Raw genomic sequence first — 19,108 nt, forward strand, 5'->3', positions numbered from 1 at the left:
TACATGAGTAGAAGTTCTTAAGGATCTTCTGACTGACTTGGAACTTCCTTAGGCGCCTGAGGAAGTAGAGGCGTTGCCGTGCCTTCTTCACAACACTGTCAATGTGTGTGGTCCAGCCATGATGTCGCTGAGCCAACAACACATGTTGCAGACTATTCCAACGGAACTTCGGGTTCGAAGGTCACGGCCACCTGACGTAGCCGGTAGCTTTAAACAGGGTTCCCACAGACATTGCGAAATGAAATTCAACGACTTTTTTTAATCTACTTTTTCTCCCCGTTTTCTATGTTTCTCCCATCCCAATTTCATATTATCCAATTCTACCCTCCCCTGTCTCGAACGTTGTTAGACCATGCCTCCCACTGGTCGGCTGCAATGTGGACCAAGCCTTGCATCACGTGTCCCCTCCGGTACACGAGGAGGCAGCCGTCGCATCTTTTCACCTGTACAGCGCGATCTCTCAGCGGCGAGGAGTAACGCGTGGGAGGCTTAGCCGCGTTCAAGTACTTTTCTAAGCACTATTTTTTTATGACATTAAGAGGATACAATTCACTTTTAAATGCTGTTTTTTATTGAAGAAAATCGGATCCAATATTTATGGCTTAAAACCAATTTCCGACAATTAGTTACACTATAGATTAAAAAATTATATTTCTCGATTCAGACATTTTTTATTATGGATGAACAAAACTTTCAATGCGAATGGTTGTTTTGAATTGCAAGGATGTTTTAAGCACCTTGTTAAAGAAATTGGCTGTTTTCAAGGAATTCCAGGCATTGGTTTTTTTTTTCCAAAAATCAATCACTTTAAGCACTTCAAGGACCTTGTGCGAACCCCGTTTAAATACAGGAAGTGAATAACCAGTGTCTTACCTGTCCGTGCAGGAAGTGGATCTGTGTGACGGCTGCGGTGTCTCTGTGCAGACCTGTGAACTCCACCCCCGGGGCGCCGTAGCTGGGAGAAGCCAGTCAAGGACTTAACGCTAAAACACTCGTTTTTACCGAACACACAGAAGAAGACAGGCAGACAGAAATCTGCAGCAATGAAATGACTAAAGCTATTCTATGGTCAAATGGTCCCGCTATGAAATGTTTATTTGTTTCGTGGCTCTATCCTGAGTGGGTATAAAGATGTCTCGTTTGATAGTGTGGGAGAATTGACCCGGATCAAGGAATGTACTCAGTCAAATATAGACTTGGTAAACATCTTACCCAGAATGCCTTTCCCTCACACTATAAAGACTGACGTCTCACTGAACTCCGGAGCTCACCTGGGGACACCAGGCCATTGTCCTCATCGAGTCATCCAACTATAACTAATAATATAAACGATATAAATGATAATAAACCTGTGTTTAACCAAGTATATATCCGACTATCTACATTCATTGACCCGGGTTAATTTCCTCCACAATAGACCCATGGAAAAACTACAATACATACAAATAAGTCTCCTATCCATCGCTTTTAATTGACCCCTTCAGATGCCACAGCAGGGAGGGGGCGAGCCTGGCATGCCATTGGTCCAGAAGGGGCTATATAGTCACATGACACCACAGATTACACACGCATATCGTGCCTCACTGTCGTTTAGACAAATCCTGGAATGAAGGCTAGAAAAGACAACTTCAGGGTCACTCCCTGCAGAGAACACATACAGTCATCAAGGCTCTGTATGGACTCCGCCTGCTCACTGCAGAGAACACATACAGTCATCAAGGCTCTGTATGGACTCCGCCTGCTCACTGCAGAGAACACATACAGTCATCAAGGCTCTGTATGGACTCCGCCTGCTCACTGCAGAGAACACATACAGTCATCAAGGCTCTGTATGGACTCCGCCTGCTCACTGCAGAGAACACATACAGTCATCAAGGCTCTGTATGGACTCCGCCTGCTCACTGCAGAGAACACATACAGTCATCAAGGCTCTGTATGGACTCCGCCTGCTCACTGCAGAGAACACATACAGTCATCAAGGCTCTGTATGGACTCCGCCTGCTCACTGCATCAACATCACATCAACCAGAGAACACATACAGTCATCAAGGCTCTGTATGGACTCCGCCTGCTCACTGCATCAACATCACATCAACCAGAGAACACATACAGTCATCAAGGCTCTGTATGGACTCCGCCTGCTCACTGCAGAGAACACATACAGTCATCAAGGCTCTGTATGGACTCCGCCTGCTCACTGCATCAACATCACATCAACCAGATACTGGTGAACAAAACACACCCAGGCAGTGAGAGAGATATGATGTGAAGACTTTATTCCAGACTCAAGGTCCATATTACACACAAGGACAACAACATAGATTAAAATACATAAAGGCATCGATTCCAATGTTTCCACAAACCAGAGGAGTACCTTGTATCGCTTTGCTTGACATCAGTAATGGCATCTATTATCCAGTTTTTTGACACATACATGTAAACCTCAAGTTCCTCAGCAGAGAATGGAAGGTGGGAAGATTTTTTGTCACAAACAAATAGCTTGCACTAGTCCATCTTGGGAGCTCAAGGAGGATCCTAAATGCATCATTATATGTCACAAGGAAAGATGAAATTACATACCTGGGTTCCATCCTAGAGGCAAATCTTTCCTGTGACAAAATGGCAACCAATGTAATAAAAAAAAGTCAACCAACGAACTAGATTCTTGTACCGGATCTCCTCTCTGGTAAACAAGAATACCCTGAAGACTCTGGCAGGAGCACTCATTCAAGGGTACTACGACTATGCTTGCACTTCATGGTACCAAAGCACCTCAAAGGCACTAAAAACAAGATTACAAACATCACAAAACAAACTGGTCAGACTACTGCTTGACCTTACCCCTAAAACACACCTCACCCCTGCCCACTTTGACAACCTAGGATGGCTTAGAGCAGATGACAGAGTACAGCAACTTGCAATGGGCCTGGTCTACAAGACACACTACGCCACTCAGGTACGCATGTACATGTCGAAATACTTCCCAAAGGTCAGTGAATACCATGCACACAATACCAGAGGGAGTTCCACAAATCATGTGCAACCCAGATTCGGCACAAACAAGGGACTAAACACGTTTTGCAATTATGCCACATCAATGTGGAACGCCCTACCCAAAGCTGTAAAAAAATTTGAATCCCTACCCACATTCAAAACCGCTCTTAAATAGCACCTACGGGAGGCTGCAATTCAAAACTGGCCACCGTAAATGTCCAACCCCCCCACACCCACCCACTCCTAATAGACAGTCTCCTCCCCACCGTATGTATATATTTTCTCCCGCCCACCCACCCCCTCCTAATGTACAGTCTCCTCCCAATCATATGTATATATTTTCTGTTAGGATCTCTGGGTAACAGTACTGTATATTTGCATATTGTATAAGTCACAAATGTAACAGTACTATATACCTGTATGTCATGTATGTCCCTATGAATTGAAAATGGGGGACCCTGATGTAAACAAGACAAACGTCTTTCTCTGGTCTGCATCCCCTTAACAATTGTGTGTATTGAGCCGTACTGTATTTACCCATTCTGCAATCTGTTAAATAAAGTTTTCATTCATTCATTCATACCTGCAGTTTTTTTCATTTTCGCTGTGCTATAATTACACCAGAGGTGGGCAGTATGAAACGGAGTACAATAGGCTCTGAACAGGCTTATTTTCACATCGTCTGTACTAGTAGTACACATGTAACATTTCCGTGCCAGCATATTGGCCTGTGCATACAGTCTGCAGCACTGGCGCTGCACATCAACATCATCACACATGTCATCAGTGATATTGTGACCCAGATATCGCACACTCTTCACCACATCTAGAGTGCAGTCAAGACAACAAGAAGGAAGGGGAACTTTTGCTTCTGGTCCTACTTAGTTTTCACTATCATAACAACACTCTTGTTAGGGTTGAATTTGATATCATGTTGTATACCATACACAGAGCAGACTTTAAGCAATTGCTTTAAAAAAGAAAAGAGAGAGACATGGAGCTTGAAGCCCCAATGTGTAGGTCGCCAGCAGTTATTTTATTAAAAGGGGATGGAGCCTAATAGGGCTGTCTTAAATACTTCGAAGCTTCGTTCGATGGCACAAGCTTCAAACATTAAAAAAGAAATCGAAGTTTAAAAAAAAATATATATATATATAAAAAAGAAAATTCAAATTTTTTTTTTTACTTCGATTTGTGTGTGTGTGTCTGTGTCTGTGTCTGTGTCTGTGTGTGTGTGTGTGTGAACTACCCATCCCAGTTAGGACAGCCGAATCCCGTCCAATCTTTCGCCGTCGACTAAAGACTCACTTCTTCAACCATTATCTGAAATGATAAAAAAAAAAAAAAATCTAACCGTGACTAACCTTACTTACAATAAGGCTGCCGCGATCAATGGAGTCAAAGACAGTGCTGAGGTCTAGAGCAGCACTAGTACATAGCAGCACTAGTACAGAGCACTGAGCAGCATTCAGGAGATGAGAACGGTGTCTGTACTGTGCTGCTGACTAAAACCAGACAGAAAATGTTAAAATAAGTGGTTTCTTCTTCTAATCTAGAAGATTAGCTAAAAACCCTCAATATCTTAACGTAGAGATAGTTACTGAGGACTGGTGGATCAAGAGCATCCTTATACAATTACTTTTATTTGTTATTATTATTTATTTATTTGTATTATTATTACCTTTATTTAAACGTGAAGTCATTGAGGGGGTGATCCTCGTTTACATGTCGAGTACGAGATGAAAATGGGATTTTAAAATGGACTTTTATAGGACGGGCTGATCACAATGCAACCATAGCTAAGGGTGTCACTATGGCCCATTAAGGCAGGAGCAAACAGAGTGCAGCCGTTAACGACTAAACCCTCCAGATTAATTTATTCACTCAAGAGGCAAGTTTGGAGTTGCGCACAGGCAGCGTGTGTGAAACACTAAACGACCTGATAACAAGGATATAGTGTTTCAACGAGCGTTCCTAAATAAACACCACACCTAAACCCCTTCCCAACGGTTTTCAAGAAAGACGTTTACCAAAACAAAGCCCTGGGTGGTTTATGTGAAACATTGGCATTAGTTCTGGAAGCGCAGGTCTGGCTGATGTAAGCGGCTACAATGGGACCTTCAAACGGTGACCAAGGTGTTTCAAAGCGCTATATAAACTACTAGTTTTAAAGACGAAGACCAGCGAGACAGGCAGAGAGACGGATAGAGCTACTGCAGAGAGACAGACAGAGCTACTGCAGAGAGACAGACAGACTGACAGACAGAGCTACTGCAGAGAGACAGACTGACAGACAGATAGAGCTACTGCAGAGAGACAGACAGAGCTACTGCAGAGAGACAGACAGAGCTACTGCAGAGAGACAGACAGATATAGCTACTGCAGAGAGACAGACAGAGAGACAGACAGACAGATAGAGCTACTGCAGAGAGACAGACAGAGATACAGACAGATAGAGCTACTACAGACAGACAGACAGACAGACAGACAGACAGACAGACAGACAGACAGACAGAGCTACTGCAGAGAGACAGACAGACAGACAGATAGATAGATAGAGCTAGTGCAGAGAGACAGACAGACAGACAGACAGACAGACAGACAGACAGACAGACAGACAGATAGATAAAGCTAGTGCAGAGAGACAGCTAAGGCACTCGCTGTAGTCTCTCAAGTGGCAGCTACGCATGTTGTAATAAAAAGGGAAAGAAACTGGCTGGGTGAAATTAAAACATGACAGCCAAGCTCATAACAGCAATTACAAAGACCATATGACGCAGCAGCTCCAAACCACTGCAGTGTGTGTGTGTGTGTGTGTGTGTGTGTGTGTGTGTGTGTGTGTGTGTGTGTGTGTGTGTGTGTGTGTGTCTGTAATGAAACACAATCTTGACGGATCCTCCCTTTGTTAGCACATAAATGAAGCCGAGCTGATAAAACACAGGCTAGGCTATAATAAAATAACTCTGATGCCTTGTACTACACACTAACTGGTCTAAATTAGGCTAAATTGTGTATTAGCAGTTATTTAGCACACACCCGCTAGCAGCCACACACACACACACACAACACGAGTTCTACACACACATATTTCACCGTATACTGTAGCTTACATAAGCCAGTAGGCATGTAGATAAAAGAAATGCATTGAGTGGAAATGTGTGGAGTTTTCACAGTGGAGTTTGTTCACGACTGTGTACACGATGACTCCCTCTCCCGCACTCCTCCGTGTCTCTCTTCCTCTCCCACTCCAACCGGTGCCATCCCTCCTCTCCCTACCTTCCTCCTATCCCTCCCTCCCCTCATCTCTTTTTACCTTCAGTCTCTCCGCTCCCTCCCTCCATCTCCAAAGTCTCACACTTATTCCAAAACGTATTTTTCTTCCCATCTTCCTGGTTCGGCCTCCATCGCCCCATCCCTCACTCCCTCCCTCCCTCCCTCCATCTTCTCGTGAGACCCAGGAGATTGTTGTCTCTCCTCCTTCTCTCCCTACCTCTCCCCTTCCCTCTCCCTTGGCTCGGTTCCCAAGGAGCCCAGGGGCAGAGTTATACTGGCATTCCTCCTTCCATTTCTCTCCAGACAAACCTCTTCTTCTTTACTTCATCTTTTCTTTCATTTCTCCCCTCTAGAGCCCCTCCCCAATGCTGTTTAAGATGTCTCCCCCCTTGTGTCTTTAGTTTTTTATGTTATTCGCCCCCATCGCCCAATTTAGTCATTAAGCCAATTCCCTCCTACCCTGCTGTCGGTCTGGGGAGGGTGTAGACTACTACACACCACCTCCAATCCGCCTCTCTTCACCCGACAGCGAGGAGTTTCACTGGGAGAGCCTAACACGTGCGGAAGTTCACCCCATCTCACCCAGATCCCCTAAAATGCTGAACAGGCGGCCCAACCGACCAGTAGGAGGCGCTCTTGCTCGTACCCCACCGGGTTTCCAACCGCGAACACTGACAATTGTGACCAAGCAGCCCACTGCCTGTAACTATGAGTAACCTTTCATTAGAGCCCGAGATTTTGACTGTACGTTGAAGCGTTCAAGAGTTATAGCGTTTGGAGACATAGGGTCTCCAAGTGGCCATTTTTCTTTTTTATTGCTAGGAAGGGGGGGGGGGGGGCTAAATGTATCTATGTTCTAGTTTTATGTACTGTAGAGCTTCAATACACTCTGTACCAATCACAAATACCACCAACCTGGTTGTGTGGCATTAAATTAATCTTGTATCTTGTATTTTGAGACTCCAAGTGGCCATTTTGGAAAAACGCATAGACATACCATTATAAAAAGTTTTGTAAAAAAACTAATTTTCTGTGGTATTGTTATCAACTTTGAACCTGTACTAGATAAGGCTTTAGGCTATGGAGCCATTGTGGTTTCCAGGTCATACCTATCAGCTGGAACCTGTAAGAGGCCTCTGTGTGCAAGATAATTCAAATGGAGGTAAAAAAAAAAAATAACATAAAAACTTAACTTCTAATTTTCTAAAGCACTCAGAGTGATTCTTCCTGTTGTGGATGAAAATTCAGAATGTTTCCTTTCAAAAGAGATCAGACTCATGCATGTGCTATAAGTATAAAGTATAATAAATTGCAGATTACTTTGGGTATGCACTTTTCAGGCGTTTTCTGACAAATGTGCCCGTCAGTTAAGTAGTTAAGACACCTGGGGTACACCAGGAGGGGTGAATGATGTCACAGTCAGGGAAGACATCTCGAATACTTATTGGTCATTCAGAGTCTGGGGAGCGTTTTAAACACCCACTCCTCCAGTTCTCAAGTCCAGTTAACCCTTTCACTAACACACACTACCAAATGGTTAACCATTTCACCGCCACACTACCAATGGTTAACCCTTTCACTGCCACACAACAAAGGGTTAACCCTTTTACAACCACACTACAGAAGGTTAACCTTTCACTACCACACTACAGACCGTCTGTAGTGTGGTAGTGAAAGGTGAACCTTTTGTAGTGTGGTAGTGAAAGGGTTAAACCTCATTAATCCCCGTGGGGAAATGATTCCTCTGCGTTTGACCCTTCCTCGCCACTCAGGAGCACACAGACGGGCTCCCCAGGGACCAACTCCAGCCGCGATGCCTGATCCCTGGAGCCTCGCTGAACAGGCCTGCGTGTGTCCTGCTGTCCGTCACCGTGTGTCGTTACCGTGTGCTGTTGTATGTACGAGGTTGTACAGTATGTAAATAGACTGCAGTGAGTGCACTCATATAGCGCTTTTATCCAAAGCGCTTTGCAACTTATGCCTCACATTCACCCATTCACTCACAGACAGAGGCAGCCATGCACACAGTGCCAACCTGCTCATCGGGAGCAGTTAAGAGGTTAAGTGTCTTGCTCAAGAACACTTCGACACTCTGCCAGGGGGGAGCCGGAATCAAACCGGGTACCTTCAGATTACCAGACGACCACTCCTCCCGAGCCACTGTCGCAGGATGTGCTGTTGTCCGATGAGTACAGTGATGTGAAAAGGAACCCCCCCCCCCCCCCCTTGGGACAATAAAGTCTACGTCTAATGCCAGTACCTTGGTCTCAGCCATGGCAGCAGTATGTAGGCAGCATGCATGTCTCTCACCCGGATCCGAGCCACTGAACACGGGGGAGAAGGTGCAAACTCCACCCACAACAATCTCTCCATCCTTCCCATGATGCTCTCCTTCCCCCAGTGTCCCTACCTCACAACCTGTCTACTAGAGCAGTGTTTCTCCAACATTCCTTTCCTCTCCTTTCCCTACCTCCTCCTCTCCCACTCTTTCCACCATCACTCTTTCCCCTCCACTCCTCCTCCTCCTCCTTCTCTCCATCCGCCCCTGCGCCGATACCCAGGAGACCGAGGGAGAGCGCTATACTGGCATTCCTCAGTGATGATGTCACTTCCCCTCCCCAGGTTCTGCTCGCCGTAATAACACTGACCGCAGACAGCAGGAGGGTTGTGTGTGTGTGTGTGTGTGTCAGTGTGTGTGTGTGTGTGTGTGAGGCAGATTAGTCAAACAGCATATGTTATAACTTGATGTTGACATTGCAACTTGTAACTTACAAATGTAAAGTGTGTGGCGTTGGGAGAGAGGTGCTCATGTTCATAACATTGGCCTGCTTCTCGACCACAGGACAAAATGTGAACGAGTAAATATAAATAAATAAATATACTCCTTCGATTAAGTTGCATCCTTTAACCCACTAATGCCCCTCAATGTGAGGACAAGAGGATAGCAAAACAAAAAGCACAGAGGTGAAGAGAAGTAAAGAGAGAGAGAGAGAGAGAGAGAGAGAGAGAGAGAGAGAGAGAGAGAGAGAGAGAATGAGTGGAAAAAAGTTCTACAGCTGTGTTAGACACGGGGGAGGGGAGGGGCACTGGACTGTGAAACAGATGGACAACACTGTGTGTGTGTGTGTGTGTGTGTGTGCGTGTGTGTGTGCGTGTGTACTACATTTATGTGAAAACTCTGGACAATTTCAAGACTGCACACTCACAAAATCAGGACACTCTACCAGGAAATTGTTGGCGTCCTGATTTAGTGCAAGCTATTGTAGAGTGATATTTAAGGTTAGGGTCCATTACAGAACGCATGTAACTGTAACTGGGTTTAAGACCAGCCCCTCCACAGCTCAGTCAATGAAAGAAAAGGATTTGCTCCCCTCCTTCCTTGTCCTCGCTTCCCTCCTTCCTTGTCCTCTCTTCCCTCCTTCCTTGTCCTCTCTTCCCTCCTTCCTTGTCCTCTCTTCCCTCCTTCCTTGTTCTCTCTTCCCTCCTTCCTTGTTCTCTCTTCCCTCCTTCCTTGTCCTCTTGCCTCCTTCCTTGTCCCCTCTTCCCTCCTGCCTTGTTCTCTCTTCCCTCCTTCCTTGTCCTATCTTCCCTCCTTCCTTGTCCTATCTTCCCTCCTTCCTTGTCCTATCTTCCCTCCTTCCTTGTCCTCTCTTCCCTCCTTCCTTGTCCCATCTTCCCTCCTTCCTTGTCCTATCTTCCCTCCTTCCTTGTCCCATCTTCCCTCCTTCCTTGTCCCATCTTCCCTCCTTCCTTGTCCTCTCTTCCCTCCTTCCTTGTCCCATCTTCCCTCCTTCCTTGTCCTCTCTTCCCTCCTTCCTTGTCCTCTCTCCCCTCCTTCCTTGTCCTATCTTCCCTCCTTCCTTGTCCTCTCTTCCCTCCTTCCTTGTTCCCTCTTCCCTCCTTCCTTGTCATCTCTCGTCTCCTTCCTCACCAGTCTGTTTAGTTATACACGGTCTGCCTCCCAGCATCAGCGCTGCCAGATGGGAAATGTACCAGAGGCTTCAAATTAAATCTACCTACCTCAGTTGTAAAAAAATATATATATATATCCAAACTTCAAATAATTGATTATCATATAATATATAATATTGCAGCAAGTGTTGTCTGCATCTAGCTTTGTAAAGTGTAACAACACTTGCAACCGTTTCCGCTTGCCATTGCCCCAACTGCTTTGTTGTTGAATCAAGTCAAATCCTAGGTAAGCGTGAATTGTGCGTGTGAACGTTGGCGTGAGGCACACTTCATAGGTTTAGTTTCGCGGTAAACTAAACATTGACGTCGTCGGAATAAAAAAGAAAATGTAAGTAAAAAACCAAGAGATAGTTATAGTTGTGAGCTATAGCTAAACTAGTCAACTATAAAAAGGACAAGTTGTAGCCTGTTCAACATCTACTGTACATGGAAATTAAATAAATAACATGATCACCATATCAGCTCAAGTTCCACATAGCATACCGTTGTGCAATCTTCAAATAGGTTGTCTGTAACCCTGATTTACGTTACACAAATGTGTCCCCCGTAAACTATTGGAACAAAAATTACTGTGTCCTTAGGCAAAGGGGATGGGAATAAGTAGACAACAACTAATACCAAGTTTCACAAAATTATCGTACATTATGGGACTTTTGGCATTATTGATCGTACAGAGGGCAAAAATATTGTGCAATGTTAGGGTCCATTACAGAACGCATGTAACTGTAACTGGGTTTAAGACCAGCCCCTCCTCAGCTCATTCAATGAAAGAAAAGGATTTGCTCCCCTCTTCCCTCTTTCAAAAAGAAACTTCTCTACTGTGTCTCCCTCTCAGCCTTCCTACTGTCTCAATAAAGAACCGTCTCTACCATGTCTCCCTCTCAGCCTTCCTACTGTCTCAATAAAGAACCTTCTCTACCATGTCTCCCTCTCAGCCTTCCTACTGTCTCAATAAAGAACCGTCTCTACCATGTCTCCCTCTCAGCCTTCCTACTGTCTCAATAAAGAACCTTCTCTACCATGTCTCCCTCTCTGCCTTCCTACTGTCTCAATAAAGAACCTTCTCTACCATGTCTCCCTCTCTGCCTTCCTACTGTCTCAATAAAGAACCTTCTCTCCTGCATCTCCCTCTCAGCCTTCCTACTGTTTCAATAAAGAACCTTCTCTCCTGTGTCTCCCTCTGCCTTCTTACCGTCTCAATAAAGAACCTTCTCTCCTGTGTCTCACCTAATCTGTGTTGCTCTCAGCCTTCCTTCAGTATCAATAAAGAACCTTCTCCCCTGTGTCTCCCTCTCAGCCTTCCTACTGTCTCAATAAAGAACCTTCTCTACTGTGTCTCCCTCTCTGCCTTCCTACTGTCTCAATAAAGAACCTTCTCTACTGTGTCTCCCTCTCAGCCTTCCTACTGTTTCAATAAAGAACCTTCTCTCCTGTGTCTCCCTCTGCCTTCCTACCGTCTCAATAAAGAACCTTCTCTCCTGTGTCTCACCTAGTCTGTGTCGCTCTCAGCCTCCCTTCTGTCTCAATAAAGAACCTTCTCTCCTGTGTCTCACCTAATCTGTGTCGCTCTCAGCCTCCCTTCAGTATCAATAAAGAACCTTCTCTCCTGTGTCTCACCTAATCTGTGTCGCTCTCAGCCTCCCTTCAGTATCAATAAAGAACCTTCTCCCCTGTGTCTCCTCTACTCTGTCTCCCTCTCAGCCTTCCTACGGTCTCAATAAAGAACCTTCTCTCCTGTGTCTCCTCTACTCCGTCTCCCTCTCAGCCTTCCTACGGTCTCAATAAAGAACCTTCTCTCCTGTGTCTCCTCTACTCCGTCTCCCTCTCAGCCTTCCTACGGTCTCAATAAAGAACCTTCTCTCCTGTGTCTCCTCTACTCCGTCTCCCTCTCAGCCTTCCTACTGTCTCAATAAAGAACCTTCTCTCCTGTGTCTCCCCTACTCCGTCTCCCTCTCAGCCTTCCTACCGTCTCAATAAAGAACCTTCTCTCCTGTGTCTCCTCTACTCCGTCTCCCTCTCAGCCTTCCTACGGTCTCAATAAAGAACCTTCTCTCCTGTGTCTCCTCAACTCCGTCTCCCTCTCAGCCTTCCTACTGTCTCAATAAAGAACCTTCTCTCCTGTGTCTCCTCTACTCCGTCTCCCTCTCAGCCTTCCTACGGTCTCAATAAAGAACCTTCTCTCCTGTGTCTCCTCTACTCCGTCTCCCTCTCAGCCTTCCTACCGTCTCAATAAAGAACCTTCTCTCCTGTGTCTCCTCTACTCCGTCTCCCTCTCAGCCTTCCTACCGTCTCAATAAAGAACCTTCTCTCCTGTGTCTCCTCTACTCGGTCTCCCTCTCTGCCATCCCACTGACAGAAAGCAGTGTAAAAGAGGCAGAAGGAGAGCTTCATTATGATAGTGATGTAGCCGAATCCGTTTTTAACCACAACTTTGTTATTTCAGAACTCTAATCTCTCCCTCAGCCATAACCTTATATAGAGTAGACACGGCTTTATCTTAGCGGTCATAGAGTTCTATTGGAATTTCTTAAAATCCCCAAATCCAATTATGACCACTTGGGTGGCTCCTACCAAGCACACGATCTAGTCTGTGTGTCTGTGTGCCTTATACCACCGCTGGCTCTGACCTCTGACCTGAGGGAGTTTAACTTTAGCCACACCAAAGAGCCGTGAACACATTTGGCCTGGAATCCACATCTGGAAGACGTATGCATGTTTGGACTCAGGACTTAAAGTGAGTATTTGGATGCAGTTTCAAAATGTACATAACCGATATTGAAAATGCATTGTGCGTCTGGTATTATTGCCATAAGGAGGTTCTAGACTGCCTGTGTGCGAGAGCTGAGCTGAGCTGACTGACTGAACTGGCGGCGGCACTTGCGCGTCAACTTCAATTCTTGCGTGTTCCATACAAGCTCTCGCCAGATGCACTAAGTTCCCGGTAGCCCCGCAAAAGACAACGGCTTGAATACAAAAACATTGCATATTTCACATTATTTCATGTGCCGACAGCCGGGCTGTCCCCCCCAAAAATGTAATACCTGTGCAAATGAAAATGAAGTAGGGCTGTACCGAATGTAATTTGTTTACATTCGAAGCTTCTATTGAAGTTTTCGAATGAAGCTTCGAATGTCTGTCATCATATTTTATGACGTAATCATACTTTTTCTTTTATAATAAATCAATTTTAAATATCCTCAAACAAAATCCTCAATTTGAATAAAGCGATTAATCTGATTAAATTTGTCTTTTTTTTTATTAAATCAACTTTCTTGAATATAATTTGTCAGTTTCGTCAACATAAATAATCCAATAAGGGCACGTTGGTACAAAAGTGATGGTGACGTTGATGGAGCGCTGAGTGCCAAGCGTATGCTACAGCCTACATCATTTATGGTAAATGTTTTATTAAAATTTTCATGACGAGTCATTATACTATAATATTAGTGTAGCCTAATCTTTATCTGCAACTGTGAAGAAAACCCCCATTGGTTTAAACAGAATGAATAGACACATAAAAGATATATATATAAAAAAGATTAAAAATTCGAATGTTGCTTTAGAATTTGAACGTCAACGTTATGAATGAAGCTTCGAACTATTCAGTACAGCCCTACTTTTTAATACCTTTTAATGTCTTAAATTGAGAACTCTGTAGACAAGTGCCTCTCTGGCTCTCGGCATCAAGGTTCCACCATGTGATTTCTGACAAGAACATTTAAATTATCTACCCGATGTTCCAAAGTAACTGGCAATCACTCCGTTAGTCAGAACTGTTCTGAAATATCGAAAACACTAACTAATATTGTAGCAAATCCAGACCAGATCAAAGAGATTAAATCGTGAGTTTATTTTTTGTTTCAATTATTCGAAAGATGTATGACAACATCACCATCTCTCTTGAATGTGGACCATGACCAACTCTATTTGGAGATGAAAGTTAACAATCTCAAGCCACCCCAAAGAAAAAAGATAAAAATATCAAACTGATTAAAGGAATCTCACAATCAAAGATAAAAGGAAAAGCATCAAATTCCCAGGATGCTTAAGCAGCAACATCAACAAACACCTAAGTCCTCCTCCTCTTGACGAGTTTAAACTGATACAGGAGGACAGTACTGTATATTTGTATATCTTGTATGTCATAAATGTCTGGATGTATGTTGTGTATGTCATACATGTCATGATGAATTGAAAATGGGGGACCCTGATGTAAACAAGACGAAAGTCTTTCTCTGGTCTGCATCCCTTAACAATTGTGTGTAGTCATTGTACCCATTCTGCAATTTGTTAAAGTTTTCAATCAATCAATCAGCATCACAGACAGAGTCAGAAGACACAAGCTTAGCCAAACCTCTTGACTAGTTTAAATATCTCTCTCTCTCCGCTCTCTCTCTCTCCTATCTTGCCTTTCCTCTCTCTCTCCCTCACCCTCTCTCTCTCTCCCCCACCCTCTCTCTCCCTGCAGTGTGATTGCCCGACGATGCGGATAGGGTGCGTTAGTGAAGATAAAGCGATTTCACGGTCTGAATACAGACAAACAGATGCCATTGTCCTCCACTTGGACACACAGACAACAGCCAGCACATCCGCCAGCACACACACCACAAAGGACAGGAGTGAGGGAGGGACAGGAAGGAATAATGGATGAATGGATGGATGGAGAGATAGGTAGATAGATGCATACATACTGTAGATAGATCGATACAGTATATAGAAAAGGAAATAGAGAGTGAGAGGAAACAGATAGTGTTATAAGGAGCTCCTCAGGACCTGCCTCCTTCTCTGGTTCCAGTGTTATAAGGAGCTCCACAGAGCCCGCCCCCTTATCTGGTTCCAGTGTTATAAGGAGCTCCACAGAGCCCGCCCCCTTATCTGGTTCCAGTGTTATATAGAAGCTCCACAGAGCACGCCCCCTTATCTGGTTCCAGTGTTATAAGGAGCTCCACAGGGCCCGCCCCCTTCTCTGGTTCCAGTGTTATAAGGAGCTCCACAGGGCCCGCCCCCTTCTCTGGTTCCAGTGTTATATAGAAGCTCCACAGGGCCCGCCCCCTTCTCTGGTTCCAGTGTTATATAGAAGCTCCACAGGGCACGCCCCCTTCTCTGGTTCCAGTGTTATAAGGAGCTCCACAGGGCCCGCCCCCTTCTCTGGTTCCAGTGTTATATAGAAGCTCCACAGAGCCCGCCCCCTTCTCTGGTTCCAGTGTTATAAGGAGCTCCACAGAGCCCTCCCCCTTCTCTGGTTCCAGTGTTATATAGAAGCTCCACAGAGCCCACCCCCTTCTCTGGTTCCAGTGTTATATAGAAGCTCCACAGAGCCCGCCCCCTTCTCTGGTTCCAGTGTTATAAGGAGCTCCACAGAGCCCCCCCCCCCCCCCCCCCTCTCTGGTTCCAGTGTTATAAGGAGCTCCACAGAGCCCGCCCCCTTCTCTGGTTCCAGTGTTATATAGAAGCTCCACAGAGCCCGCCCCCTTCTCTGGTTCCAGTGTTATAAGGAGCTCCACAGAGCCCGCCCCCTTCTCTGGTTCCAGTGTTATAAGGAGCTCCACAGGGCCCGCCCCCTTCTCTGGTTCCAGTGTTATATAGAAGCTCCACAGGGCACGCCCCCTTATCTGGTTCCAGTGTTATAAGGAGCTCCACAGGGCCCGCCCCCTTCTCTGGTTCCAGTGTTATATAGAAGCTCCACAGGGCACGCCCCCTTATCTGGTTCCAGTGTTATAAGGAGCTCCACAGGGCCCGCCCCCTTCTCTGGTTCCAGTGTTATAAGGAGCTCCACAGAGCCCGCCCCCTTCTCTGGTTCCAGTGTTATATAGAAGCTCCACAGGGCCCGCCCCCTTCTCTGGTTCCAGTGTTATATAGAAGCTCCACAGGGCACGCCCCCTTCTCTGGTTCCAGTGTTATAAGGAGCTCCACAGGGCCCGCCCCCTTCTCTGGTTCCAGTGTTATATAGAAGCTCCACAGAGCCCGCCCCCTTCTCTGGTTCCAGTGTTATAAGGAGCTCCACAGAGCCCTCCCCCTTCTCTGGTTCCAGTGTTATATAGAAGCTCCACAGAGCCCACCCCCTTCTCTGGTTCCAGTGTTATATAGAAGCTCCACAGAGCCCGCCCCCTTCTCTGGTTCCAGTGTTATAAGGAGCTCCACAGAGCCCCCCCCCCCCCCCCCTCTCTGGTTCCAGTGTTATAAGGAGCTCCACAGAGCCCGCCCCCTTCTCTGGTTCCAGTGTTATATAGAAGCTCCACAGAGCCCGCCCCCTTCTCTGGTTCCAGTGTTATAAGGAGCTCCACAGAGCCCGCCCCCTTCTCTGGTTCCAGTGTTATATAGAAGCTCCACAGAGCCCGCCCCCTTCTCTGGTTCCTCAACTTAGATTAGCAACAATCATTTCACTACGCAACACAGAAACCCACGTGTCTCAGCGATGGTAAAACAGTGATGTAGATTTCTGTTGTGCCCAGTTGAAACCAGGAAACAACTATTTAACAGCTATATTAGACGAGGTTGAAACCCGTTATGTCTATTTGAAATGAAAAAGCGTTTCATGAGCCCAGAGACACATGGGTTTCTATGCAGTATAATCACTGCGGCTAATCTTCATTTTTGCCAGATGCTACGGCCATAGAGAGGACACTCTCCAGGAAGAGTAACTCTGTGGATCAGTAATACATTTTGGAGTGAGGGAGGGACAGGAAGGAAGAATGGATGAGTGAATCAGTATGTAATACACACAAACACACAGCAAGTGTTTCATACACACAGCGAAGCCATTCCACACACAAATACATACAAACATAAGCTCTCTCTCTCCCTCTATCTCTCTCTCACACAGACACACGCCAATGGTCTTTGAAACACAGACACACACAAACACTTGAGCTGTCTGGCACATGTCAGTAAATGACAAGACAAGCCAAACAACTCCACCCACTCACTGGAGGAAAACAACCCTGTCCAATTTGCATCCTCCCCTGCTAATACATCCCCCCCCCCCTCCTCTCCCACTAATACAGCCTCCTCCCTCCCGTGCACACTAACCCCACCCCTAGTCCCTACTCTCTGTTTGAATCAGAAGTATGTTTATTTCGTGTGTTTTCATACAAGGAGTCTTAACCCTTTAATCGCCAAGGACGACTTTAGACGTCATTCCTCGCCATGCGTAATCTGCCAATGACGTCTTACAGCGTCTTTGAGATCAATATTTCAAAAATCTGTCATGGCAATCATATTTCACCCACGGAGACTTGAGACTTGCTGTTGATCTCCTCTCAACTCTCCAACGGTTCAAGACCGCCATCTGGTGGCCGATCGGCGAATCGCCAAAACCGGAAGTGACGCGCCGGAAGTGGTGCTCACCCATATTTCGTCCGGCCACTCGCTATCGCTAACGGGACTCCAGCTTGATACACTGGATAGCGATCCGTTGCCAATAACTCGATAAACAACATGATCTGGACGTATATACTATTATACAACCTGGAAATGGAGCGCATATAACAACATCCCATAATAGCGATCTTTCTGCTCCACGCTGATCACCCAACGGTCAGAGGAAGCTGCGGTGAGATTCAGCGTGTTTGATTATTATTAAACATACACACTGCTCCGATCAACATATCACCCATACTAAATAAATGATTTAACGTCGGCCACGGACTTATAAACCCCCCCCCCCCGGTCACCAGCAGATAGATGATGAGGCATGACGTGTAAGACCTTGTACAATTGAAATTTTTTATCTGACGTCAATCGGTATCAAACTACATTTGATGATCTAATATATGTATTTAGGGCTATAACTCACGTTCTGCAGAATGCTGCAGAAAACGATAAAAACATATTTATACTTTAGACCGTATTTTAGTATGAATATGTGAATGAAAAAGTAGAACGTTGCTACATCCTAAACGATAGATACTTGACGTTGAATGGGCCATAGTAATGTCAATTTAGCAATACAATTAAAAAAGTTATAGCCCTGCAAAGAAGGGGAACATCTCCATAGACAAATAGAGCTGGCAGAGGACGGTATAAGGATGGATATAAGCGTGGCAGAGAAAGGGTTAATGTGTGTTGACACAAAGAGAAAAAAAAGGGAATGTAAAAATAGAAAATAGAGGCGGTATTGAAAATTGTCTTCAGAAAGAGCTCGAGCAGACAGTCTATTTTAAGTCCGCTATTGAAAATATATCGGATCCCTGCATACAAGTCCCACATCTCACGTGTAATTACCGCCAGGAGTCTGACATGAGCGTCTGACCCGAGCGGCTGACCTGAGCGTCTGACCCGAGCGTCTGACCTGAGCGTCTGACCCGAGCGTCTGACCTGAGCGTCTGACCCGAGCGTCTGACCTGAGCGGCTGACCCGAGCGGCTTCTCCTCAAACCGGCAGCTCGTATTAACGGTTGAATCCTGAATGGCGTCAACGTGGCCTTAACGAAACCAGCGCCATCGAGCCTAATTGAATCGATATTGGATCTAATTAAATCCGGACTTTTGTGAATTGAAATCCAATGGAATCGGGGTAATCACAGTGGCGACTACACTTTGTCACATGAGACTTGTGCCCCGCCCCGTGACGAGGACCTGCCAAACGCACCATCACTGCCCCATCCAGGCAGTGTCCTGGGACAGCCCCCTCCCAGCCCACTAGTCCACTAATTAGACGTTAACAGGGTCTTAGTCGACCAAGACTCCTCTGCTCCTTACCCAGCTCCCCTCCTTCACCACTCTCTGTCCCCCCCCCCCACCTCCTCCTTTCTCCTCCCCCGCTCGCTCCTCATCCCTCTATGCTCCTCCGTTCCAACAGTCCATCTCTCTGTTCCTCCCCAGTCTCTCCTCCCACAACAGTCTATCCACTGTTGCCCGGCTCATTAGTA

The 19,108-nt window shown here is 45.8% G+C and overlaps 1 protein-coding gene across 2 annotated transcripts in view; it reads right to left on the reverse strand.

The window, feature by feature from the left end:
• llgl1 (LLGL scribble cell polarity complex component 1) overlaps positions 1-19,108 on the reverse strand; it is a 123,390-nt gene that overhangs the window by 87,369 nt on the left and 16,913 nt on the right. For both annotated transcript variants that reach the window (XR_014620515.1, XM_084329907.1), the window contains exon 3: positions 874-955. Coding sequence is in view for 1 of the 2 variants with exons in the window: in XM_084329907.1 (XP_084186033.1) it covers positions 874-955 (82 nt within the window). In the remaining variant the exon portion in view is untranslated. The remainder of the gene's footprint in view (positions 1-873; positions 956-19,108) is intronic.

This window comes from Notolepis coatsorum (assembly GCF_963971535.1).
Source record: "Notolepis coatsorum genome assembly, chromosome: 14".
NCBI classification, from domain to species: Eukaryota; Metazoa; Chordata; class Actinopteri; order Aulopiformes; family Paralepididae; genus Notolepis; species Notolepis coatsorum.